The sequence below is a fragment of the Eumetopias jubatus genome, unplaced genomic scaffold (assembly GCF_037043125.1).
Source record: "Eumetopias jubatus isolate StellerSeaLion01/CBP00866 unplaced genomic scaffold, mEumJub1_p1.0 scaffold_4, whole genome shotgun sequence".
NCBI classification, from domain to species: domain Eukaryota; kingdom Metazoa; phylum Chordata; class Mammalia; order Carnivora; family Otariidae; genus Eumetopias; species Eumetopias jubatus.
In genome coordinates, this window is record NW_028274810.1 from 3726834 (window position 1) to 3753584 (window position 26751).

The 26751-nt window shown below is 48.0% G+C and overlaps 1 protein-coding gene and 5 non-coding genes across 6 annotated transcripts; 4 read left to right on the top strand and 2 right to left on the bottom strand.

Moving 5' to 3' along the window:
* The first annotated feature begins 3874 nt into the window (after positions 1–3874).
* On the top strand, positions 3875–10716 carry LOC114197286 (uncharacterized). The gene is made up of 3 exons (XM_088022247.1): positions 3875–3940; positions 4534–5578; positions 5705–10716. Exons 1-3 carry the CDS (start codon positions 3875–3877, stop codon positions 5722–5724), a joined length of 1131 nt encoding a protein of 376 aa, XP_087878373.1. The 3' UTR covers positions 5725–10716.
* TRNAV-CAC (transfer RNA valine (anticodon CAC)) lies at positions 8315–8387 on the top strand. The gene has a single exon. It is a non-coding gene; the product is annotated as a tRNA-Val (tRNA).
* A 477-nt stretch (positions 10717–11193) lies between the features above and the next one.
* TRNAN-GUU (transfer RNA asparagine (anticodon GUU)) lies at positions 11194–11267 on the bottom strand. The gene has a single exon. It is a non-coding gene; the product is annotated as a tRNA-Asn (tRNA).
* Positions 11268–11940: 673 nt separating this feature from the next.
* Positions 11941–12012, top strand: TRNAH-GUG (transfer RNA histidin (anticodon GUG)). Its single transcript has one exon. It is a non-coding gene; the product is annotated as a tRNA-His (tRNA).
* Positions 12013–17307: 5295 nt separating this feature from the next.
* TRNAN-GUU (transfer RNA asparagine (anticodon GUU)) lies at positions 17308–17381 on the top strand. Its single transcript has one exon. It is a non-coding gene; the product is annotated as a tRNA-Asn (tRNA).
* A 1833-nt stretch (positions 17382–19214) lies between these two features.
* Positions 19215–19287, bottom strand: TRNAV-CAC (transfer RNA valine (anticodon CAC)). The gene has a single exon. It is a non-coding gene; the product is annotated as a tRNA-Val (tRNA).
* Between the last annotated feature and the right edge of the window lie 7464 nt (positions 19288–26751).

Genomic DNA, 26751 nt, shown 5'->3' on the forward strand with positions numbered 1-26751 from the left:
ATGGGCAAGGGGCGGTTAAGACATAAGCCCCCAGATGTCAGCAAAAAATACTATCAGCACAGAGACATTAACCTAATCTGTAGACAGATACATGACCAGAGCCCTGATTGGCATGACTCAGCACACCCTGATTGCTTAAGATAGTTCCGCAGAAGAGCTCATAAAAACACCTAAACTTGGGAACTCCGAAGGCAACCCTCTCAGGCTCCCTCCCTCTCCAGGAGCTTTATACTCTTGCTCAATAAACTTTGCTCTGCTGCCCACCACTCTTTGTCTGGTCTACCTCTTCATTCTTGGAAATGGCGTGACCAAGAACTGCGGGCAGTGAAGGCAGAGAATTCCTGCAACAAACTGAGGATGTTCCCTGACATCAGGATCCTTAATACCTTCAAATCTAATCAGGTCTAAGACCCAATTCCAGATAATCCAGTACAAATTCTGGATTATGTAAATTTATGTTCTTCTAGAACCACTTCACTTACTATAATTCAGTTCTAACCAAGAATGTCACCCCAACAATGTTAAATACAATAGAACAATGGCACCTCACAAAAAAATAGGACTGGGAACTTCAGCAAATTGGATCTCTGCTACTGTGTTACTTTCTTGTGCCTACATACACACACACACCTTACTCCCTCCTGCCCATATATTGGATCAGGCATTTGCACTAACCAGTTTTTCAAGTATTTAAAAATAGAGCTACCCTACGACCCAGCAATTGCACTACTGGATATTTACCCCAAAGATAGGAATGCAGTGATCCGAAGGGGCACCGGCACCCCAGTGTTTATAGCAGCAATGTCCACAATAGCCAAACTATGTAAAGAGCCCAGATGCCCACTGACAGATGAGTGTATAAAGAAGATGGTGTACACAATGGAATATTACTCAGCCATCAAAAAGGATGAAATCTTACCATTTACATCAACATGGATGGAACTGGGAGGTATTATGCTGAGTAAAATAAGTCAATCAGAGAAAGACAATTATCATATGGTTTCATTCATATGTGGAATTTAAGAAACAAAACAGGATCATAGTGAAAGGGAGGGGAAAATAAAATAATATGAAATCAGAGAAGGAGACAAACCATGAGAGACTCTTTTTTTTTTTTTAAAGATTTTATTTATTTATTTGAGAGAGAGAATGAGATAGAGAGAGAGAGAGCATGAGAGGGGGGAGGGTCCGAGGGAGAAGCTGACTCACTGCTGAGCAGGGAGCCCGATGTGGGACTCGATCCCGGGACTCCAGGATCATGACCTGAGCCGAAGGCAGTCGCTTAACCAACTGAGCCACCCAGGCGCCCAAACCATGAGAGACTTTTAACTATAGGGAACAAACTGAGAGTTGCTAGAGGGGAGGGGGTGGGGGGATGGGGTAACTGGGTGATGGGCATTAAGGAAGGCACTTGATGTAAAGAGAACTGGTTGTTATATGCAACTGATGAATTACTGAACTTTACATCTGAAACTAATGATCACTATATGTTAACTAATTGAATTTAAATAAAATAAGTTTAAAAAATTTAAATCAGATAACAAAAAGCCCTAGGGGTACTTGGGTTATGCAGTCATTGGGCTGCTGACTCTTGGTTTCCACTCAGGTCTTGGTGTCCGGGTCATGGGATCCAGGCCCTGACTCAGGCTACACGCTCAGGGTGGAATCTGTTTAAGATTTTCTCTCCCTCTCCCTCTGCTCCTCCCCTCCAGCCCGCCTTGTTCTGGCCTGCTCTCCCTCACTTAAATCAATCAATCAATCCCTAACAAACCAGTGGAGTATTAGTGGATATAACTGAAATATTTTAATCTGGAGCTCTAGAAATAAAGGTAAAACTTGTCTACAAAGTAGTTTTCTTGTATTGCCAGAATTTGGCACTTTGTAACTGTGTATCCTTCCTTGGAAGGCAGGCTTGGTGTGTTCAAAACTTGTTTCCAACTCTTGCTTGCTTCAGCAACCTTAGACCTATTTACAGGGTTCCTTTGGGGCCCTCCAGGGACGCAAATGATGTCTTTTATATTTCTTGCATTTTCAAGCAAGAGTTTTCAGAAAAGAGTACATTAAAGTCTTTCAAAAAAATAATTCTATCCAATTTCTGAAAGGACTTTTTTTTATTTTTTTCTTTTTTCATCCAAATATAACTAACATAGGGTGTTACATTAGTTTCATTTTTCACATGTGAGGCAACCTCTCCACTGTAGTGTCTCCACCCCTTCCTGAATACAGAGCTTTGTGCTGTGTCCAAATTTAGGGCATGTGATTTGCAAAATTCAGCCAAAAGCAATGTCTTCAGAAAGAACTAAGGCAGTGCTTCAGCCAAATGAGAACTCAGTACTGCAGAGGCCCCCGCTTAGGGGCTATATTGTCTTTCCCTGGAAGCAAGGGCCCAGGATTTTCACATCCTGGATTCGGAAACCCACATTTCAGTCAGGACTCCCAATTTGGAACAAAACACAAATTGAAAGTTTTTATCCTTTGGACGTTGGAGCTTCTGGAAGCTTCAGAAGCTGGGGGACTTGCACTCTCTGAGGCTCGGGAGAGCTCCTTACAAGCCAAGAGCAGTGGGACTCCTTCCCTCCCTGTTTTTCTCTTCCCTTTCATTACATTGCTCTGCCAGGTCATTCCTCTCAAGCTGCAATGACTCTGCCTTGCCTTTCTTTCAGAAATAGAGGATCCCTTTGGCTTCTGTCACTTTGTGGGTTTTTGTTTTGTTTTGTTTTGTTTTGTTTTCTTGGGTTTTTTTTGATCAAATTTTAAGTCAACCACTTTAATCAGGCCTTCATGTTTTAAACAGCTCCATAGCCAAGGCTGAAGGTCTCCGGCCATTTCGCTGTCTTAAAAAGGTGAACGTTCCACCGAAGTCAGTCCTTGATTAGGTGCTTGAATTGGACAGAAGACCAGCCATGAGACCAAGTGTTAATTACTCATATATCACAGGCCACTACCAAGGGCAGGGCCAAAGTCCAGGAAACAGACTGCCATGTTGGCTCTACTTTCTCTTCTTTTGACTTTGTATTATTTGTTTTGATGTAGATAATGATGTTTTATAAGGGTACAACTGTATTTCTAGCTTTTCAATACCTGCAGCATCTATTTTCTTGCCTTGTATGTATGTATATATGTGCATATGTATAAATGTGCATGTGTATGTGTGGATTTATGCTGACCCAGAGGTCACCAAATGAGAAATTTTTCTCAGGATTAAAGGAAAGCATAACAGACAGAAGCACCCTTAAGTCAAATGAATTTTCTTCCCTTGGTTCGTTCTTCTTACGGGAAAGTATCCAGAGAGAGAGCAGGCAGTAATGCTTTTGTGAAAGACCTTCATGTATCCGTCTTCTCAAGGGTCTCTACAGAAATGTAAGGAAAAAATATCAAAAGCATCCTTATCCTCCTCTAGGATTCTGGAAATAGAAGCTCAGGCACTACCCCACTTTGGGGAGAGGCACAACTGAGTACAAACTACAAGCTGCCTGTGTCTACTTGGACTCAGACTGGAGCCAGGACCAGCTCAAGGCCAGGACAAGATAAGACTAAGCACCATCATCACAGGGTAGCCACCTACCTGAGAGCATCAACACAGACAACTCTGGAAAGCTCTTGAAAACTTCCCCCTTCCCTTTGAAGAATTTTCCACCTGCTCCCTTCATCCTCCCACCACCAGAAAGGATTCTTCACCTTTTGCTGGGCCAGGACCCTTTAAGATCCCTGCAGGGCACAGAGAGTCAGGAGGGCAGGAGCTAAGGGGTGCTGCACCTGCACCTCCCTGAAGGGTGTCTCCTGGGCTGGGGGGTTCTAGAGCTCAGGCTGGCCCTGGACCCACTGCCCACCAAAGCCACCAGAAGGAGTCCAGAGGGCAGGTGGTGCTGGAGGCATGACAACCTCATCGTGTTCCTACAAGCACAGGACACGGCTGGCCTGCACCATCTGGGAGAGGCAAGTAACACTCGGCCTGCCCGAAGCTTCTCTAGCAGCCTGAAGGCAGCAGGTGTCTGGTTCCTGAAGGGACAAGAGGGGCCTCCTCCAGAGGACAATGTCCTCCCCTGGCCTTGGAGGAAAGGTCCTGCAGAGGCTGGTTTTGAGGGACATTGCCCAAGGAAAGGAGCAACAGTGGCCCAGCCAGTTCTCTTGAGATGTCTGCAGGGTACTTTCAAACATATCTATGGAGAGAGAGAAAGGAAATGGGGGCAAAAGCTAACTGATGCACTTAGCTGAGGGATACAGGACGTCACCACTCCTGCAACTTGTTTTGTATGTTTCAGCGTTTGTTGGTTGTTTTTTGTTTTTTTTAAGAAGTTGACTGGAAGTTCCAAGTTCTCTTTAGATGGAGATTCTGAAATCTGAAAGTGAAACCTTAGGTTTCTGAGGTGAGAGGAGTCTCTGTTCAGGCTCACCGGGGTCTCCTCTCCCGGCGTGGGAGTTAACACGGACCCTGAGGCCTGACCTCCTCGGCATTTAGGGACCGCATGCAAAACAACTTTCTCTGACCGGGAATCGAACCCGGGCTGCGGCAGTGAAAGCGCCGACTTCTAGCCACTACACCACCGGGGAGCTGCTCACGGCCTGTTTTTAAGGGATACAAGTACCCTCTGCGTTAAGCGGTTTCCTGTCCGTTTGTTCTTCTGGGTGAGCCACACCCCTCTCAGGAATTGTCCCCTAAGGCCATTCCCTACCCGCTTTCTCAAAGAATTCCACAGGAAACACCGAGAGCTCGGCGGGACAGCGGTCCCGCCCCGAGGCCCGCCGGGTCCACGAGAGTTGGCACCAGTCGCCCGGCCGGGCCGCCGCTCAGAGTTGCCCTGGAGACGCGCCTTCGCGAGGCGGCCGCGTGTGGACACGACGTCGCCGGGAGGACGGGGGAGGGGGAGGCGCCCGGCTTCAGACGCCGGGGTCCCCAACATCACCCGGCGGACTCCGGGGGACGCAGCAGCCGAGGCGGCGCGGACCGAGACCGCTTTCGGGAAGGTTCGGCGGCCCCGAACCGGACCCCGGGTCTTCCCCCTACGACCCGCCGCCCTGCGCTTCCACCCTACCTCCGCCGCCGCTCTGCACGCTCGGGCCCTAACTGTTCTCTTGGACGCCGGCCTTGCTCCCGCCACACAGCCGCTCGGTCGGAAACTCGTGTGTCTTCTTTCGTTGGCCGCGGCCCTGGAGCCACGCTTCTCCTTGCGGCCCGCTTTCGGCAAACGACTCCCCCGGTACAAGGCACACTGGCTCCGTCTCCACCCTGAAGTCGCGAGCTCGTGGGATTCAGCGCCCTGGCGCTTTTTCTTGGGAGGTCGGGGAAAGCTCTGTCCCTCTTCCAGGCCCGTCCTCGGGGGCCAGGGGTTAGGGCCGGGGCGCCTCAGCGCGGCTCCTCTCGCCGGGTCTGGACTCCCACGCGCCCTCCCTTGCGGCCTACACAGAAGCTCCAAGGAGCGAGCGCTCGCCTGGGTGTGCGGGAACCCCGCGTGTGGCGCGTGTGTTAGTCTGTGGTCCTCGAGCGCTGACTGCCCTTCCCGCTCCTGTAGAGGAAGGGACATTCCTTTCTCCTGTCCGCGCGGAACCGCAAAGGGTCCCCCGACGCGACCGAAAGACGGTGAATCCTCTTCACTGTCTCTGCGGGGGGAGCAGGGCAGGGGGGGGGGAGGAGAAAAATAGAATTTGGAGGGCAGGAAAGGGGGAAAATTCTAATGAAATTTCATGACTGAATGCTTCTTTGAAGGCCACATCTTTTGGAGCTAAGCCTTCCGGTCGCTGGTGAAGATGCAGTCCAGTCACATCCTCAACTGCATTTTGAGGCAAAGCAGAACAAGACAGAGCAGCACTGAGGCTTTGTGTCCAGTGGGTATGCTGCCCTTACTTCCTCAGGGTTGGAGCTCTTGAACTTCGAGTGTGAAGGAAACTCGGTAACCATTGGCTAAGAGGAGCAACTGCTGGAGAAAATGGCACATTTCTTCCCCCAAACGTTTTAAGCTTTATTTCTAAAGGAAAACGAGAGAGAGAGAGAGAGAGAGAACGCGCATTAAAATCTTTCTCAGCATTTCTTCCTGTTGGCACTTCGCTCTGAGGTAAACATGAAAACCCCTCCAGACACAGGCTTTCCGTGAAAACCGCCTTTGCCTCTTTGTCCCTCCTAAGTTAAAAATTGCACTCTGTGACCTGTTGAACAGGAAAACTATAAAAGGCAAATAAAAGAAGTTTCGGGCATTATAGAAGGTAAAAACAAAACTGTTCTTCAACAAATGGTGTTGGGAAAACTGGACAGCAATGTGCAGAAGAATGAAACGGGACCACTTTCTTACACCATACACAAAAATAAATTCAAAATGGATGAAAGACTTAAATGACAGGAAACCATCAAAATCCTCGAGAAGAATACAGGCAGAAATCTTTTTGACCTCGGCAATGGTAACTCGTTACTAGACACATCGCCAGAGGCAAAGGAAACAAAAGCAAAAATGAACTATTGGGACTTCATCAAGATATAAAGCTTCTGCACAGCGAAGGAAACAATCAACAAAACTAAAAGGCAGCCTACAGATTGGAAGAAGATATTTGCAAATGACATATCCGATGAAGGGTTATTTTCCAAAGTCTATAAAGAACTTCTCAAACTCAACACCCCAAAAACAAATAATCCAGTTAAGAAGTGGGCAGAAGACAGGAATAGACATTTTTTCCAAAGAAAACATCCAGGTGGCTAACAGACACATGAAAAGATGCTTAGCATCACTGATCATCCGGGAAATACAAATCAAAACCAGGATGAGATACCACCTCACACGTGTCAGAATGGCTAAAATTAACAACACAGGAAACAACGGGTGTTGGTGAGGATGTGGAGAAAGGGGAACCCCCCTACACACTGTTGGTGGGAATGCAAACTGGTGCAACCACTCTGGAAAACAGTATGGAGGTTCCCCAGAAAGTTACAAATAGAACTACCCTAGGATCCAGCAATTGTACTATTAGGTATTTACCCAAAGGATACAAAAATACAGATTCAAAGGGGTACATGAACCCCAAGGTTTATAGCAGCATTATCAACAATAGCCAAACAATGGAGAGAGCCCAAATGTCCATGGATTGATGAATGGATAAAGATGTGGAATACAATGGAATATTACTCAGCCATCAAAAAAGAAATCTTGCCATTTGCAACTTTACACCTATGTGTATTATACTAAATAAGTCAGAGAAAGACAAATACCATATAATCTCACTCATATGTGGAATTTAAGAAAGAAAACAGATGAACATATGGGAAGGGAGGACAAAAGGAGAGGAAACAAACCCTAAGAGACTCCTAAGGACAGAGAACGAACTGAGGGTTGATGGGTGGGTGGCGGAATGGGCTAGATGGGGGTGATGGGTCTTAAAGAGGTCACCTGTGATGAGCACTGGGGGTTCTATGTAAGTCATGATTCACTGAAATCTACTCCAGAAACCAATATTGCACCGTATGCTAACCAAAATTTAAATTAAAAAAAAAAAAAACTCTTCAAAATTAGTCTCAAGACCAATTAGGGAGAAATCGAACAATCCAGAAATTTGAGTGGACTCCCGCTGGGTCCTGAATAGATGTTTACTTTATCAGGTCTTCAAATGAATGCAGTACTGGCCAGGAATCGTGAGTGGCCTGTATGGTGTTCGATTATTTTAAAACAGTCAAATGTCCTAACACGTAGCCTTTGCTATGATACTGCCTAAAGCATACAGGGATGATTAAAACGTTGGACTTAAATCAGTCGACTAGAATAAGTGACAGCGGCGGGAATCGGAAGGACCCCCTCTGCCGAGAGGACCGCGGAGAAGCGCAGAGCGCAAGGGCCGGCGAAGGACGAGCGCGCGGGTGAGGCGCCGCGGGGCCGGCGGGAGGCCGGGGAGGGCGCGTCCTCCGGGTCCTGGGAGGATTCCCGGCGCCGAGCCGCGGCCACGAGCCGAGAGCACCGACCGCCCCCGCGGTGAAAGCGGCCGCCGACAGCCCAGGAGGGCGGGTGACCCCCACGGCCGGGCGGCGGGGGCGCCTGGGGCCTCAGACGCCCCTGACCGGCCCCCTCCGGGAGCTGGGGAGTCGGCGGGGCCCCCTCGGCAGCGGGGCCGTCGTTCCGGATCTGGAAACCCTGCGCTCGGTGCGGATCCCGGAGCCAGACTGCCGAGGGCCCCCCGGGGCTTCGCCTCCTGGGGGGAGACGCGGGAGCCTAAGCCGGCGCCGCGGTCCCTTTCCCTGCGGCGCCGCGGGGGCTCCCAGGGGCCTTCCGCGCTTAGAAAGACGTCGGTGGCACGACCGAAGGTGTTCAGGGCTCGGGCCCGCGAAGCAGCCACCCGTCCCGTTTCCGTAGTGTAGTGGTTATCACGTTCGCCTCACACGCGAAAGGTCCCCGGTTCGAAACCGGGCGGAAACAGCTCCCTTTTGCCCCCCAGTTCTCTTGTTGTTCTGAAGACAGAAGGGAGGACCGTCTGAGGCAAGGCGGCCGCGGCGGGCGCAGCCCCATTTTCCATTCAGAAAAGCAAACACAAAGCAAGGCTGCAGTTCCCTTGCTTCCTGAAAGCCTACTCGGCACCTCACAGCCTGGCCTCGCTCGTCCGCCGCGAGTCTCAGCCGAGAGCAGCCCACAGCCAGTTCGTCAGGCCCAGAAGGGCTCCCGGGACCAGGCCCACTTCCGGGTTCCGCTACCCCCCCCCCCGCCAGGAGCCCCCCTAAGCTGCTCCCCTGGCGCTTCAATCCGCTCTCCGGGCGGACGGGCCCCGTGGCTCTGAACACCAACCAAGTCTCCCCTGTGGGGCACACGTGGCCTTCCCGACCCCAGCACGCCGGCGCAACGGGTGCATTTGCCCCACAGAGCAAAGGAAAACCAACTGCGCCTGGGACTCGTAGAGGAAGAGTTTCAGGCGCCTCCGAATGAGCCCGCAGGTGCCAGCATCAGGAGAGCCCCTGAGCTAGCTGGCAGGTCCCGAAGTAGAGGGACTCTGCTCCCCACCCGCTGCGAGCCAAGTCCGCCCCGCACTCACCGGGAAACCGAGGCTCGGACAGAGAGCACGGCCTCGGCTCTGCCACACACAGGGCTCGAGCTAGACTCGAACGTAGCACAGGCCAGTTACCTTGCGGTCAGACCTCAGAGCCCAAAGCGCCTCCGAGGCTGGGAGAGGTGATGAGCAGCGGGGCAAGGGATGGGAGCCTTGGGCCGCTGGGAGTCGCCCCCACTTTTGCTCTGTACCTCTGGCAAATCTAAAGCAGAGATCTAGCATGGTTTGATAGTCTAGTGGCTAGCATTCCCCTCTTTCACAGCCACTACCCAAGTCCAGGAAACTCTTTTCCCAGCTTCCCAGCATGAAGAAGCCTCTTCTTAAAATCTCAGAGGGAGATTTTTAACCCCCTGAGGGTTAGGGTTAGGGTTTCCCCAGGTCCAGGGTCGGAGAGCCTCTGTACTGAATCTCTAAACTCCAGTGAGGCCTGGACTGAGGGTCCAAAGCATCTCCCAGAGCAGGGAGGGGTGAGATATTATGTCCTGGCCTTGACCTGGTCCTGGCGGCATCTGAGTCCAAGCAGGCACATCCTGATTGGTGTGTGTTCAAAATTGTGTCTCTCCCTGAAGTGGGGTAGTGACAGCTTTAATTTTCATGACCCCAGAGGAGTCCAAGGATGCTATTGATGAGGTTTTGTACTTGCATTTGCTTTCTTGCTGATTCTGTAACTCAGAAGGGGGAAAAAGGTTTAGCAGTGGATAAATTAGTGGTCTCAGTGCTAGGTGCAAGGGAAAAAAATCGAGATGATAGTAAGGATGAATTTCAAATACTTTTAACAAATTAGTTTAATAATTGAGGGGTGTCTGGGTACTTCAGTCGGTTAAGCAACTGACTCTTGATTTTCGTTCAGGTCATGGTCTCGGGGTCATGATCCCAGGGTCATGATTTCAGGGTCATAAGATTGAGCCCCATGTTGGGCTCCACTGCTCAGCAGGGAGTCTGCTTGAGATTCTCTCCCTCTACCCCTTCCCCTGCTCCATGCTCTTGCTCTCTCAAATAAATAAATCTTTATTTAAAAAGAATTTTAATAATCGACATATTATGGCATAGAAAATGTTTTATGTCATGTCACGTTTCTAAAGAGAACTCCTCGTATGCATCAGACTGATTTAATCATTTTGGTCTAAAAACTTTATATTGTCTTCCTGATTTTCTAACAATTTAGAAAATATTGGTAGCATAGTATTCTAGTTTGTACAAGTCTTGGATTAATTTTCTCTTCAAAATTCTAGTGACACTGAACATCATAAATTACCTATCCTGGTTTTACTGGTCACTGACAGACTTTAATTCCAATAACTGACTTTATATAATTTAAAATGATGTGTTCCAGTAAATTAATACCATATACCTAACATATACCATATAATATCTTTTAAGTGAAGAATAAGTTAAAATTCTAGAAATCATCGTGACTTAATTATTCCACTCATGGGGCACCTGGGTGGCTCAGTTGGCTAACCCACTGTCTTCAGCTGAGGTCATGATCCGGCATCAGGCTCCCTGCTCAGCGGGGAGCCTGCTTCTCCCTCTGATCCTCTCCCCTTTTGTTCTCTCTCTCTCACTCTCTCTCTCTCTCTCAAATAAATAAAATCTTTAAAAAATTTTTTTTAATTTAAAAAAAATTATTCCACTCACAACTTTCAGTAAATGTTTAATGTATCATCTAATATATGATTCCAACATATATTTCTGTATTATGTGTCAGCTCCCTTTGAGATTTTAAGATCTATTGTTAAATTCTTTGAATGATATTAAATTGAATTAACTATAATCTTTGCCTGGACAATTTCTAATTAAGAGAAAAATAACAGGGGTGCCTGGGTGGTTCAGTTGGTTAAGCATTTGACTGCAGTATTACTTATAATACTAATAGCATAAAACCAACCTAATTTCAAAAGTATATGGAAAGGGTTAAATAAATACAAACACAAAGAAACTTCATTGTTAAAAGGAATTCAGAAGGTAACGATGATGACTCTACTCTTGAGGATTCCTGGCGACCTGTTTTCCTCCAGCTCTTCAAGGATCCGAGGATCGTGACGATCTTGGCTCAGGTCCTTCTCTTGTACACAAAACACTTAAGGACCGGAGGGTGATAGAGGCATTTCTCTCCCTTTAGGTGAGAGGATGCACAGGGTAGAAACAACTGTAGACGCTGTAACGCTCTAAAAACTAGCACCACGTCCCTGGGTGGGCTCGAACCACCAACCTTTCGGTTAACAGCCGAACGCGCTAACCGATTGCGCTACAGAGACCGGTGGAGATGCACCTCCCCAACCAACGGAGAGCAAGCACACGCACTCAACGCTAGGGGGAGCCACCCACCTTTGCAGGACAGCCGTTAAGTCTCCAAAGTCTCGGAAAACCCGAGAGGAGTCGATACGGCGTGTTAGTCGCGTTTGAAATCCGTGCGTTGGGCGATTCCAAAGGCAGAAGGGCAGCCAGCGGAACATCCTCCCCACACCTCGTTCCATACCCAAATCAGATGCCAGCGCCCCCCCCCCACAACACACACACACCCAGGACCGTCATCCCCCGGGCCTGAGGCAAGAGGGGCCCAAGAGAAGCAGAACGCCTGGTGGGCTCGCGTGATGGCTCTTCCGGTTGCTTCGCCTTCACCCGCCTATCTGCGCTCGGCTGTGGTCGGTGGGGTGGGAGCCAGCTGGAGTGGAGGGTGCGGGGATCAAAAGAGGAAGTGTAAGGAGGAGGGAAAGAAATGGGGCCGGCATGGACGCTGCAAAGATACTTCCCAGGAGGCCTGTACAGATGCACGGGCTGGATACAGTGGAGATGATAAATACGTCAGAATGGGGAGGGAAACAGCACAAGTACCTTGCAGTTGTCCGAGAACAAAGCAGCGCAATAACTGGAATGAATTTGTCAAAATTAGTAGAGCAAGACGTGAGCTTGCCCCCGGGGCCGTGGCGCGCCGTGATCGTATAGTGGTTAGTACTCTGCGTTGTGGCCGCAGCAACCTCGGTTCGAATCCGAGTCACGGCAAGGATTCCGTTTTTTGTGTTTCAAGCCGCATGGGCCACTCTCCTTACCTGCAGGCAGAGAGCCACGCTTTTCGACGGCCATCAGTGCAATATGGTCAGGAGAAGAGAGGAAAACCCAATAGTGCACTAAGCTATATGTAGCTCTGTCACAGAGAAACCCCTGGCGTGCTCCACATTTCACCATTTAACAGAAAGTATCTAAAGATGAGGTGCCAGCTCTCAATAAGCCCTGTGTGGAGCTTCCCCTAAGGAAATGGTTTAGTCCTGTCGGTGTTTTTTCTGGTGGAAATATTTCACACATTAGTGAGACTTTTGTACACAAAAAGAGCAGATTTTAGAGTTTGCAATACACTCCAGACTGGTCCTGGTCTACGGTGGATTCTCTAACATCAGATAGCTGAGTTTTATCCTAAAAAGGAAAATAGTTAGGTGTATTCACAGAACAAAATGCCCAAATAATTAAGGGACAGCTACTTAAATATTGAAATGTGCAATCATCACCAGGATCAAGACAAATTTTCTATCATCCAAGCATGTATGGTCCTTTGATACACTTTCCAGCTTGTCCTTTCTTCAAATTCACGTGAATGAATATACACTTTTTCTATCTAGCCATTATCTAGCAACATTATGATTTTTATATATGTTATTGCCTTCGCCACACTTTAATTTTGGTGTTAATGATAATGGTGTAATGATAAGCATCACATCATCGTAAAACTAAAGACAAATGATAGATAATTGAGTAATTTTGATCTGCAGCATTTGAGGAAAGACTCATACAAATGCCATTCTACTAGTAATTTGTGGATATGTGAATAAATGTCCATTGGAGGAAAGGGAGCCGTGGACCAAAAAAACAAAACACACACAAATTCTGCAAGGAAAGCAAGACCACCGTTCTTATATCCTTAGAGGGGCTAGAACGGAAGAGTGGAGAGGAGCATGAGGCAAGTCAGAGCAAAGTGGAATTTTTATTGCCACTGAAGAGTGCGTCCTCCTCCATCATTCCCCCTCTCTCCAAGGCCCTCCCAGGGATGGATGGGCCGACGGAAGCGATGTTAAGAAGTGGTCCCGTGCGCAGAGTTTGGGCTCCGGCTGGACCAGCTGTCCGGTGTCTCCTCTGGGTAAGAGCGGCCCCCACAGGATATACTCCGGCTCCGCCGTGGGAGAGACACTAACTTGGCCAGCTCCGTGAACCGCGCACGTCTGTGGCCCCTCGAGGAGGAGCAACGATTCCAGGCCGCTGAGCCGGGCCCGTCGAGAGGCTGAGCCAGGAGCACCCGCACAGGAACCGGTGGCCTGCTGCCGCAGGTTCTCTCTCCTCTCATTGTTAGGCAAACGTGGATCCAGCTCCCTCCGGCAAGCACTGGAGAGGAGGCCGGGTCATTTCCGCAGGTTGGGGGTGGGTGGTGGGGTGGCGGCTTCCTGTCCCCAGGAACACAGCGGGAGTGGAAGACGAGGAGGGAGAGGAAGAAGCCGGGTGAGAGGCGAGGAACAGCTGACTCGCCGCGGCAGGGACGGAGACGGCGCGCTGCACCCGGGAGCCTGAATGCGAAGGCTGGTCTCGGGCCCCCATGTTCCTGGAAGGGGTGCCTCCTTCCGACTTGGCCCCAAAGGGAATATGGAGCGGGAGGCCTTCGGGCGACGTCCGCCATGCTTTCCCACCAATATGGGCCGCGTGGCCTTTCTTCTGTTGGTGCCCGCCCGCCAGCCAGCCTGAGAGAAATTCCCGGCCTGGTGCCGAGCTCGATGGGCGGGTCCCGGCGCGGGAGCTGCCACAGACACTTGCGGCTGTAGGGAATGAGCGGAGTGTACCTCTGGCACCTTTTGGACGGACAGGAGGTGTGGTGCAAGAAGCAGTTACATCCAGACACTTCAGTCACGAAATAGGAGAGCCAGGAGGATGAGTGGGGACCCGATTTCCCAAGCAGGGCTGAAAGCGGCACCAGGAGGGAGAAACGCGCCTGACCCAACCAGCCCCGGTGTTCCCACACAAACACCAGCCCTGAAGAGGCCTTCGGCTCCTGTGGCTTGGAGCTGTGAACCCGGGGCCCGCGGGCACCTTATAACGTAGGCGTGAGGTAGCGGCAAATGCTTGTCATCAAGGTCTGGACTAGGAGATACATGGAACTGGTAGAATTGTCAATCCCGTGGGATGCTGGATCCACCCCAGGACCTTCTAGAATTGGTCCTGGATAGATTGTGGGTCAGGTCCCTGCCCTGGATGGGAGAGGAAGGGGAATGTGTGAGGGAGGTAAGTGTTCAAATATGACAAATGTGAGTTTGTGTGTGAGTGTGTGTGTGTGTGTGTGTGTGTGTTTGCATGATGGGCTCTCAGGGCTTTTTAAAATGCTATCTAAAGAAAGACACATATTATGACAAATGTGAGTTTGTGTGTGTATGAGTGTGTGTGTGTGTGTGTGTGTGTGTTTGCATGATAAGTCCTCAGATAGGGCTTTTTAAAATGCCATCTAAAAAAATAAAATAAAATGCCATCTAAAAAATAAAATAAAGTAAAATACCATCTAAAGGAAGCCAAATACTATGGAGGAATCACTGGAGATAGCCTTGGGAAGAATGTAATTCAGAAAATACCAGTGCAGGTTATCTATGCAGACTGTCCCTAGATCCAGTAAACACCCATTGCAACTAAGGGTGAAACTGTGTTGTAAAGATTTCCAAGAGTCATTTTCACTCAGCACTTGACAGGTTTGAAGGATAATTTCTGAATCTTCCTGTGATCATGGAGTATGCTGATACCATCATTCCTACAAGTATGGGAGCCTAATGGATTCTACTAGGAGCATTTTAGAAGTATTTTCTATGCATTGTCATTGATAGTGCCCAAGAATATTTTGATTTTGAGGATATGTCACAGATATTTTAATTAAAACTAAAATTCTAGAGGGGCGCCTGGATGGCTCAGTTGGTTAAGCAACTGCCTTCGGCTCAGGTCATGATCCCAGGGTCCTGGGATCGAGCCCCACATCAGGCTCCCTGCTCAGCCAGAAGCCTGCTTCTCCCTCTCCCACTCCCACTGCTTGTGTTCCCTCTCACGCTATCTCTCTCTCTCTGTCAATTAAATAAATAAATAAAAATCTTTAAAAAAAAAACTAAAATTCTAGAGCTCATAGAGAATTTGGGAGAATACATTCACAATATTTGGTACAAAGATGTTTTTAGAGAACATAAAAAGCCATAAATATAAACGAAAAAATGAAGCCAAAAAGATTTCATCCAAATTGAACACCTGTACTCACGAAAAATCACCATATGAAAGTCAAAAGTTAAGTCACAAACTGAGAAAACATATTAGCTACGTTACTTTAAAATGTCTCAATTATTCAAATATGTGAAGAATTTTTGTAAGTCAGTAATTTAAAAAAACTAAACAAAATAAAAGTAGGCAAAATATTTGAATAGACTTTCTTCACAAAGTAAGATATCTTAATGACCAAAAGTTACAAGAAACATTCTTGAGGGTGCCTGGGTGGCTTAGTTGGTTAAGTGTCCAACCCTTGAGCTCAGCTCAGATCTTGATCTCGAGGTGTGGAAGTGTGGAGCCTATTTTTAAAAAATATTCTTGATATTTTTACTTATTTGGGAAATACAAATTAAAATATAAGGAGATAATATTACCCACCCTCCAGCATGGCTATATTTAAAAGAATTAGTACACCAAATGCTGATAAGAATTTGGAGCAATTGCAACTGTAGTTACTGGTTCAAACTATTCTAGAGGACTGTTGGCAATTTCTAATAAAGTTAAACTCATACCTACCCCGTGACTCAGCAATTGCAGTACATCTTTCAAGGCACAAGTACACAGAAAGACTGGCACAGAATATTCATCAAAACACTAACAATATTCACCAATAACACTAATTAATACCAAACAACACCAAAGTTACTCCAATAATACCAAAATCAAGAAGAGATGTACATGTCAATATGGATATATTTAATGAACATAATGTTGCATAAAAAAGGCAAATGCAAAAAAATAAGCATTCATTCATTTGAATCTCAAGAATAAGCAGTAGTAACCTATAGCAAATAGACCTCAAACTAATAATTAGCTAAGCGAGATCAGGTATGAATTACCGGGAAAGGGGCTCAACATACACTCTGGGTATGATGGCAATTTTTCATAACTTGATTTGGGTGATGATTACATTTGCCCACATTCAACCAAGTGTACACTAAAGATCTGTGATGTTTACTCTGTGTGAACTGTAGTTCAATAATTTACTGTTCCCATAAATACTAGCAGAAGGCAGATGGAGACAAACCGGGGTAGACCATGACATCTTGTTTGCATTTTATTGTAAACTCGAAAACTGGTTCTCATTTACTGTTACCCCTCCCTCCCACATGCACACTGATACTTGAAATATCTACCAGAAAAAAGGCTATGAGGACCCTATTTCATTAGTGAAAGCTATAGTCTGGTCCCCTTGAAAGGCAGTATTTCATCTTTGGGGATATTTTCTGCTCAGTAGGGAGACAAGGAAACTTCCAAGGTTTTACTTTGGCCGGCCACCAGAAGGTTTGTGCACTGTGGGATTTACTCCTCTTGTAACTGCTTCCACTGTGGGGCCAGGGTGTACTCTGCCCCTAAATATCCTCTGTTCCGACTGCTGCTAACTAAGGTGCACAGCTGGCGCTGGGATTAAGAGCACCCCAAAGAGACTGGTCAGACACTACCCTGCTGTACTTGGTTTGAACCGAGGTTGCTCCAGCCACAAGGGCACTAACCACTATACAGTGACGACACACCACGGTCCTGCTGGGAGCCACTGCCCTTACTATAATTTTTTGATGTAAAAATATTCACACTTCTTTTGCTGTTTTATTCTTGGACTCCTACAGATAGATGTGCGTGCCGTTCTCTTTCATACTGTTCTCCCTTTCTCCCTCCCCATTCTGCTACATAATAAAACAACTTTCATATTTCAGATCCGGGCCTGTGCTTCTTCACAGATTTCCTAGCAGTCTCTTCGTCTCATCCATACTTCTTTCTTTCGCTCCTCTTCACCCTTGATCTCTTTCCCGCTTCTCGCCCCTCCCCACTTACCCCGATATCCCCCTTCCCTTTATCTTTCTGGTTCCCACTGTGGTGGGAATCGTCCAACGCAGGGGGTTCAAACGCAAGGAACACATCGCGTCGACTCCTCCTTCTGGGTGTTCGGAAGCCTCGGCACCTGAATCGTGGTCCTGCAAAGGCGGTGGCTCTCCTTGGCGCTGAGCGTGTGCTTGCTCTCCGTTGGGAGGAAAACAGACACTCGCCTAGGTCTCTGTGGCGCAATGGGTTAGCGCGTTCGGCTGTTAACCGAAAGGTTGGTGGTTCGAGCCCACCCAGGGACGTGGTGTTTGTTTGCACTTGGAAAGTCTTTGTTGTGTGGCCTCCTTTCTTTCAAAAAGGTCGAGATCTCACTTATTACCTTTCTGTCCTGTGCACCTCCTTTAGGGGAGAGCAAGAACAATCAGTGTTGTTCTCTGCCTCACTTTCCATATATCGTGTGTATTAGTGCTTATTTAGCCCTCTGTGTATCAGGAGTTAGTTGGACAGTTAGTCAGGGCCAGGGTCCCCAAGGAGAAAATATGGAGTCCGGACAGCTAAAATAAAGAGAGCACTAACATCCTGTTTTGCAGCTTAGATAAGACATTCTGCTTTGCAGCCCTTGCAGAAATGACTTGTGCAAAATGTCCTAAAATAAGACAATTAACCACAAAGCATTTGTCAATATCACGGGCAAGGGGCAGTTAAGACGTAAGCCCCCAGATGTCAGCAAAAAAAGACCATCAGTACAGAGACATTAACCTGATAGGTAGGCAGATGTCTGACCAGAGTCCTGATTGGCACGACTCAGCACACCCTGATTGCTTAAGATAGTTCTGCAAAAGAGCTCATAAAACCCCCTAAACTTAGAAGCTCCAAAGGAAACACACTTGCCCCCACACCCCACCCCGCCACTCCAGGAGCTTTATACTCTTGCTCAATAAACTTTGCTTTGCTGCCCACCACTCTTTGTCTGGGCCACCTCTTCATTCTTAGAAGCGGTGTGACCAAGACCCCTGGGCACTAAAGGAAAAGAAATCCTGAAACAATATTTTCCCCTTTTTAGTTCTTTCATGCGTAGCTTGGTACAGATTTGTACTACTCTTAATATTTATCCCTTTTCTGTCTACTACACTGCTGTAACTGGAATTTACTTTTATACATACCCTGAGAAGACTTGAATCCATTATAATTAGCAGTATTTAGTCTTTGTGTTAGGGATTCCTGACATAGTTGGTTTCATTTCCACCATATCATGTATTTAAAAAAAATATTTTCCTTATGTTTTTCACTACACTGGTTTACTTAGATAAAATTCTGTTTTTCTATAGCGTTTAAAAAATTCCACTTCCCTGATTAGTTAATATATTTTTTTAGATTCTGGGTACATAAGATTAAGTATTATGTTCCTTAGTTCAGGAAACATTAACATGGATGCTCTAACAAGGTTCTTTCATATTTGTCTTTCAGTTATTTTGTTTATCCACACCCATTCCCTTTTCCACCCCCAGAAGTTTACACTCTCTGGGGTTCACCATATGTCTTTTTATTCCAGTATCTCTTTGTATATGTAAATAAGGTCATGTCTTTGAAAAATATAGTGTCCTTGGCTGTCATTTTTTAAATTATGGTAAAATACAAAAATATGTATTTTTAATTGGTATGGATATGGAATATTGATTCCACAAATCCTTGGCTTGAGATCCAGATAGGGATTTAGATTTATTTACTTTGGCTTTGTCATGGAAATTAACCTGTTTTGCAATTTTGCTCCAGAGTGGGGGAAGCTGAGCAGTACCCTTAGGAAATACTTGAGATAACATAATCGTTTTCCCAAGTCAGCCTGCAGAGAAGATTCAAGCGCTAGAAGATGACAAAGGGAATTTTAAGGGATTTCCTGATATAAAATCCAACCTGAAGTGGGGATTGCTGGGCGCTTCCGGAGGGAACCCGGTAACTTTCTGGCCTCTTCAACCGGCTTGCGGGAAGAGAAACGAATACAGACTCATAGGTAGTGGGCCCGTTGCGTAGTAATGGCACTTCTCTCAAGGTTCCTGAGAATCACAGGTGCAGCTATTATTACCCAACGTCCCCTTTTATCCTTCCGTTAGGAGGATTAACTTTGAGGGAAAAAGGACTGTTTCCGCCCGGTTTCGAACCGGGGACCTTTCGCGTGTGAGGCGAACGTGATAACCACTACACTACGGAAACGGGACGGGTGGCTGCTTCGCGGGCCCGAGCCCTGAACACCTTCGGTCGTGCCACCGACGTCTTTCTAAGCGCGGAAGGCCCCTGGGAGCCCCCGCGGCGCCTCAGGGAAAGGGACCTCAGCCCCCGCGCGGCGCCGGCTTAGGCTCCCGCGTCTCCCCCCAGGAGGCGAAGCCCCGGGGGGCCCTCGGCAGTCTGGCTCCGGGATCCGCACCGAGCGCAGGGTTTCCAGATCCCGAACGACGGCCCCGCTGCCGAGGGCGCCCCGCCGACTCCCCAGCTCCCGCCGCCCGGCCGTGGGGGTCACCCGCCCTCCTGGGCTGTCGGCGGCCGCTTTCACCGCGGGGGCGGTCGGTGCTCTCGGCTCGTGGCCGCGGCTCGGCGCCGGGAATCCTCCCAGGACCCGGAGGACGCGCCCTCCCCGGCCTCCCGCCGGCCCCGCGGCGCCTCACCCGCGCGCTCGTCCTTCGCCGGCCCTTGCGCTCTGCGCTTCTCCGCGGTCCTCTCGGCAGAGGGGGTCCTTCCGATTCCCGCCGCTGTCACTTATTCTAGTCGACTGATTTAAGTCGAACGTTTTAATCACAGCTTTCATCTTTTAGCAGGTTCCGGAGCAGAAGTTGACGTCCTTAGGGCATTTGTGTGTTTGAAGATGTCCAACATAGGCCAAACTGTTTTCTGACCTGTATTAAATTCACTTGAAGATCAGGCTACCAGGAGGAATATAGACCACAAAGGTTTCAGGATTTGTCTGAATGTGGAGGACCCGGGGACAGCCCATGCCCATTTCATGATCACAGGATTTCTCCCTCATTGGTCTTGAGATTCTTTTTTAGGGGTAGTTTTATTTCAACTTCGCAACACCCAAAACATCTTTTTATTTGCCTTTTTAGTTTTCCTGCTTAACAGCTCTTTGAGTGGGGTGCCTGGGTGGCTCAGATGGTTAGGCGTCTGCCTTTGGCTCCCAGGGTTCTGGAATCGAGCCCCACGTCGGGCTCCTGGCTCTGCGGGGAGCCTGCTTCTTCCTCTCCCTGCTTGTGCGCGCTCTCTCTCTCTCTCTCTCTCTGTGTCTCAAATGAATAAATAAAATCTTAAAAAAAACAGGTCTTGGAGTGTAAATTTTAGCAAAGAGGTAAAGCTAATTTTCAGAGAAAGGTAATGTCTGAAAAGTTTTCAGGTTTGCCTCTGCTAAAGAGCAAAAATGCAACTGAGTAATTGAAAGATCTAATGGGTTTATTAGACACCAGGCCGAGGTGGTTGGCCTTTTTCACCTCTGGCTCAAACTGGAGACCAGGGCAGGAATGGACCGTATCACTCTCATCAGTGACAGGGGGCATCAGATAAGGCAGACTTCTAGGTAGCTTTAGATCAGGAAATTTCATGACATTTTCCCCCTTTCTTTCCCTCCTTGATCAATCTCCCTCTTTCCCTGCCTAGTCAGAGAAGAAGATCCATCCATCATTTTTCTGTTTGTAGGACACTTTGGGGTCCCTCCTGGACAGAAAAAAGGGAGCAGTTGCCTTTACTTTACAGGAGTGTGAAGGACTGCACTCACTGGGGAAACCATAAACTCACTTCAAGTGCACCTGCGCCTCTCAGGATCCTGTCATATTCCACCAAGGCGCCACCCTGCAGGCCGAACAGGAATGTGTGGGGTCCCTGACTCTGCTAGAGGAGAGGAGGCACAAAGAGCGGACAGGCCAATAAGAGGCTGAAGTTGAGGACACAGCCAAAGAAAAGGTGAGAAAACAAGCCAACCCCACTGATGAGATAACAAAAGGCAAGCTGAGGGGAAAAGGCAAACTGGCACTCCACATACTCCTTCCCCTCCCACCCAAGGTGGGATATGTGTGACATTCCTCAAGCACTAATGACTGCCCAAGAACAAAGAGAAAACAAATGGTCAACTGATAAAGATCACAATCATGGGGCGCCTGGGTGGCTCAGTTTTTAAGCGTCTGCCTTCGGCTCAGGTCATGATCCCAGGGTCCTCGGATTGAGCCCCGCATCGGGCTCCCTGCTCTGTGGGAAGCCTGCTTCTCCCTCTCCCACTCCCCCTGCTTGTGTTCCCTCTCTCACTGTGTCTCTCTCTCTGTAAAAAAAAAAAAAAATCACAGTCATGCAGGACATGAAACTCCATCAGTTTGTTACAAGAAACTGATGTTACAACAAACTAAAGCTTGTTACAACTTTACAAGAAAAACACGATCTTAATAATAGCCAGGCCTCCAGGAACCTATAGACTCAATTTCCTGGAGCCCTAACATCACCTTCCCCTTCACAGGATTTAAAAACAAACAAACAAACAAAAAAACCTATATTATCTGTCACTCCTCACAGTTATAATGCAACTTTTTCTGCCCACAAGTCCTATGCCTGTGCGTTAATAAAACCACCTTTTTGCACTGAAAAACACCTCAAGAATTCTTTCTTGACTGTTCACTCAGACCCAAACATCAACTCACATTACCCAACTATCCTGAGACTAAGTGTCTGGAACTTAAGACCTTGAGCGAGCCAAGGATCACTCGTTTAAATTGATTTCTCCACTTTTATCAAGAGAGTTGTTTGCTCTAATTCAGAGATCAAGAAAGAGGAGGATAGTGTAGACCAACATCCATACTTGACTGATGTGGGAAACAGAACGCCACAACGACCACTGGTGCATGTTCGTTCAGACTCCGAGATCTCTGAGAAAACTGGAGATTGCAGGGTCAAAAATAACCCGAAAGGATCAGAGTGAAATGCCCTTGGGATGTGTGTGGTCTGTTCTAAAGTACACAGCAGAAGATGTTTTGTAGATAGGAAGCCAGCTGTAAACAGCACACTGTGCATTCCCTTCTTTGTTCTCTTATCCTGTGTTAAGGTCCGAGTACAATGGTGTTTACAATTAATTGATCACAGCCAGTTACAGATTTCTTTTTTTTTTTTAAAGATTTTATTTATTTATTCATGAGAGACAGAGAGAGAGAGGCAGAGGGAGAAGCAGGCTCCCGAGAAACAGGGAGCCCGATGTGGGGCTCGATCTCAGGACTCTGGGATCATGACCTGAGCCGAAGGCAGACGCTTAACCATCTGAGCCACCCAGGCGCCCAGTTACAGATTTCTTTATTCCTTCTCCACTCCCATTGACTAACCTTGTGTACATGTAAGAATGTGCTTTATTAAGCCCCTGCTGTAAATCATTATAGATCTATATCATTGTAGAAGGTATATTAGATTATGGAAAATAAACCTCGGCACCTCGGGCTGTTTGCTCGGGGTCCCCTGTGCCTCGCTATACTGTCATCTCTTTTTCTCAGTTCCTTTGCCGCCCCAGGTCCCCGACTCTCTGAGGTCAATAGACTGACAGGAAAACATGAATTCCTGACTAATTAGATGTGGGGGTTGAGCAAAATACTGGAGTCAAAAAGAACTCCTAAATTTTTTTGCTCTGAGAATTGGAAGGATGGGAACAAAGGATTCCAACTGACAAGGAAACACTGTAAGGTACAAAATGTGTTAGGGAGAACATGGGAGTTCTGTTCAGGACCTTGCTTGAAAGAGTTCTTCATCCACCCTATCTCCATTCCTGCATGCGTCTGAATCCTGTTGTTAATCCCTTGGGTCTCAGCGCTCAGCTTCTCCTCACCCTGGGAGCCTCTCCTCCCCCTTCCTCCCAGCAACCTGGTCTCTTCCTTGTCGCAGTGAAAAGGCTCATCTCCAGGTCTGTAGCCAAGAGGTGCAAATTCCCTCCGTGATTTTACACCTGGCCGCCTAGGCAGCCTACTACTTAGGGGACAGGACATCTGGTGCATTGCCTGTGGGCTTGCTTCTTAGAGAAAATTTGGAGGGTAGGACCTTTTCGACCATCCCTGGAGGGGCAGGCAAGACAAGGAAGGATAGGGGGAAGAAACCAGCTGGAGTACCATTCCAATGGAGCTATCATCAGAGGGCAGAAGACCTAGAGGTCAATTCCCTGGTGATCTAGTGGTTAGGATTCAAGGCTTTCACTTCTGCGGCCCAGGCTCAATTTCTGGCTAGGGAATGTGCTTTCTTGTAAAGTCTCAGCATGCAGGAGCAATATCCTTTGTGTACAGAGGAGTTCGGCAGTATACCATAATGGGGTAGATGTAGAAGGGTCTGGTCTCCTTGCAATTTGTGAAGCCCTAAAACTGATAAAAGAAGAAAAGTGATGATGGTCCGCTGTAGTCCCTTCTCAAAAGTGCTGCTGGTGACCCAGCTCCTCACCCTCTGGACAGGCTAATCCCCTTACTTGTGCCCCCTATTTATCTCTCTCCATACACCCTGGTTTTTGTCATATCTCCTTTTCAGACTTGGGGCAGGAGTGACTTTAGAAATCCATGAAGCAGCTTGTTGCCAAGCTTAGACCACCATGCAGAGATTCAAGCCCAATTTGCTAGGCTGCCATTACTGAGATAATAAGTTAAACTTCTGGTAATGGCTGCTTACTTGTTTTCAGAGTACTCCTACAGATAACAACTATAAACTGGGGACAACATATGTTTTTAAAATATTATCTTGGGGCGCCTGGGTGGCTCAGTCATTAAGTGTCTGCTCAGGTCATGGTCCCAGGATCCTGGGATGGAGCCCAGCATCAGGCTCCGTAGGAGGCCTGCTTCTCCCTCTCCCACTCCCCCTGCTTGTGTTCCCTCTCTTGCTGTGTCTCTCTCTGTCAAATAAATAAAATCTTTAAAAATAAATAAATAAAACATTACTTCAAGGTGCTGGGGAGACTGAACAAAAGGAGGCAGACACAAGGTAAAATTGACATGGTGAATTTTCCACTTCACAAAATTTTGGCTGAGAGCACACCTTGGTCTGCCCTATTTGGGTCAGCTAAATTCCAGTACAAAACCAAACTGTCTTACTTGATTAAAGGAGCCAAGGACAATGCTTGGGCAAGCATAGCAGTTGAAAAAAAAACAAGAGGTGGAGAGGAATCTCATAAAGAAAAAAGCCACTGAAAGGAAGTTCTAAGTTGTTTGTAAAATTCTGCCCAAGTTTCTGGCTGACTCCTGCATAATGCATGTTGGACAGCCTCCAAGTAGTTCAGCAAAAGCTAAAGTGACAACTGAGATTTCACCTGTCATCCATTGCAAGGGAGAGAATTTGCAGTTTGATATCAACCAGACCTGCTTTTATAAAAATTCAGTGCTTTTGTAATACATAGCAATCCAGAATCTGTATGTGTACCATTCACAGTATATCCACAATACAACTCAAAATGCTCTAATACATTACTCTGATATTACTCTACCCATGCTCAAGATAAGACAATCATGGGAGACTGACCTAGACATGACCCAAATGTTGAAACTAGGAGGCAAGAAATACTAAGCCACAGCTATAACTATTTCAAGATTGTAAAGGAAAAATATAACCATAATACATAAAAAGTTAGAAAAAATTATCAGGAAATAGAAAGAATAAATGAAGGACCAAAATGTAAAATTGGAAATTGGAAAGAGTTCTCAAAAAACAATCACTGATGGATTTAATTGAGTCATGGAAATGACAAAAATTCAATGAATTTCAAGAGAGAGAAACAGAAATCATCCCGCCTGAAGCACAAAGAGAAAGAATTGAGAAAAAAAATAAACAGAACCTTCGCAACCTATAGGGCAATATCAAAAGTTCTAACATATTTATTTATTTTTAAACACAAGTTTTTTTAAAGATTTTTTATTTATTTATTTGACAGAGACACAGTGAGAGAGGGAACACAAGCGGGGGGGGGGGGTAGTGGGAGAGGGAGAAGCAGGCTTCCTGCGGAGCAGGGAGCCCGACCCCAGGACCCTGGGATCATGACCTGAGCCGAAGGCAGACTCTTAACGACTGGGCCACCCAGGCGCCCCGAAAGTTCTACCATATTTAGAGTTCAAGAAGAGGAAAGAGAGAATAAGGCAGAAAAAAAAAAGATATCTAAATTTGTTGAGAAATATAGATTTAGCACACAAAAACCCTTTCATTGTTGGCTAGAGTCTACAAAAGTTGTGTCCTGTTTCGGGAGAGGGTAAGACCTGCGGACAACCGCAGCGCTTCATCTGGGAGAGCGAGGACCTCACCCACAGCTCACCTCCCTCCTTTCCTTTCCGGATCGCCGGCAGCCACCTCCTCCATAACGCCCAAAAAGCAGTTTACACGCAAAGAGAACCAAAAAGGCTGAGCGGACCTGCCCGTTTCCAGAGGAAAGCACAGAGGCTGTGACTGTCACAGTCCGCAGAGCGAGCGCCTCAGGGGCGGCGACAGCAAGAGCGTGGTCTGGGCCTGAACCCAGGGCGAGATTGCACCTCTGCGCTTGGCTGTGTACGTTTGGACAAGCGGCTTATTACAGCCACTCCGGCCCGTGTGTGAAATGGAGATAGGATCAGAACGGGAAAAAGAGGGCGCGCCAAGTAAGAGGGCCTCCTGTGGCGAGCGTGAGGAGCTGGGTGCTCAGCACTGAGAAGCCACCAGCGGACCGCCATTACTTCCCCTTCTTCACCGGCGCTTTGGGACGCGCTGCGGAGCCTCTTCTGCATGCGGCTTTGGCAACACACCAAGGACCCAGGGATAAAGAGAATTCCTGCGTGAAGGGAGACGTTGCCAAAACGTGACCTGACCAAGAATCTAGCCCAAGCCAAGGTGGGGGGAAAAGCACCAAGTCCCAGCCACTACGTCACCAGGGCACCACGTGTTACTTCGTTTTCTCGCAGCCTCCGACTGGCGGTAGCTTCGTTAGAATTGCGCACCGAGAAGCTCCGACTACTCACCCACCCTTGGGGCTGCCGCCCTGCCTCCGGGGAAGATCCAGAGGACTACTATTCCTCCCCTGCTTGCCCCAAAACCAAGCCCTCCGGCGACGCACTGAGCGCTGGGAGGAGCCAAAGACGCGCGCCCTGAGCCCGGCCAGGTCCGCAAGTCCCAGAGCGTATGGCTGAGGCCCGGCGCGGCCGCGCCTCGGAGCCGCCCTCCTCAGGAGCGCCTCGGGACACGAGGGAGGGGGAGGCGCCCGGCGTGAGACTCCTGGGTCCCCAGCGTCACCCGGTGGACTCCGGGAGACGCAGCAACAAAGGCGGCGCCGACCGAGACCGCTTTCAGCAAGGCCCCGCGGCCCCGAACTGGACGCCGGGTCTGTTCCCGCCCACAACCTCCTGCCCCTGCAGTTCTCCCGCCTTAGTTAATGCGATCTCCGTCTTTCCGTGTGCCCAGACCAAAATGTTAGAGTTCTCCCTGACACACCAGTTTTCCCCAGACTCCATATCCGTAAGTCAGTAATTAGTGTGGTCTAGTAAACAAAGTGTGGACACTGATCTACACCAGGGGTTCTCAGCCTCGCACCACTGATACTGAATACCGTAAGTCTTTGTTGCGGAGGGATTTCCCGTGCCTTGCGTGCTATTTGGCTGCATTGTAGGCTGGGGCTTCCCAGGCGTCTGCGGACCAAATGCCAGTACAAGCCAAACACACCCTCACGTCGTGATAAGC

What these genes read in the sequence shown, in the direction of transcription:
- LOC114197286 (XM_088022247.1), top strand. Translation starts at nt 3,875, where the DNA reads ATGACAACCTCATCGTGTTCCTACAAGCACAGGACACGGCTGGCCTGC. An exon ending in GCACCATCTGGGAGAGGCAA is followed by an intron (nt 3,941 to 4,533) that starts GTAACACTCGGC and finishes GCCGACTTCTAG; the next exon opens with CCACTACACCACCGGGGAGC. An exon ending in CCCGACGCGACCGAAAGACG is followed by an intron (nt 5,579 to 5,704) that starts GTGAATCCTCTT and finishes GCTTCTTTGAAG; the next exon opens with GCCACATCTTTTGGAGCTAA.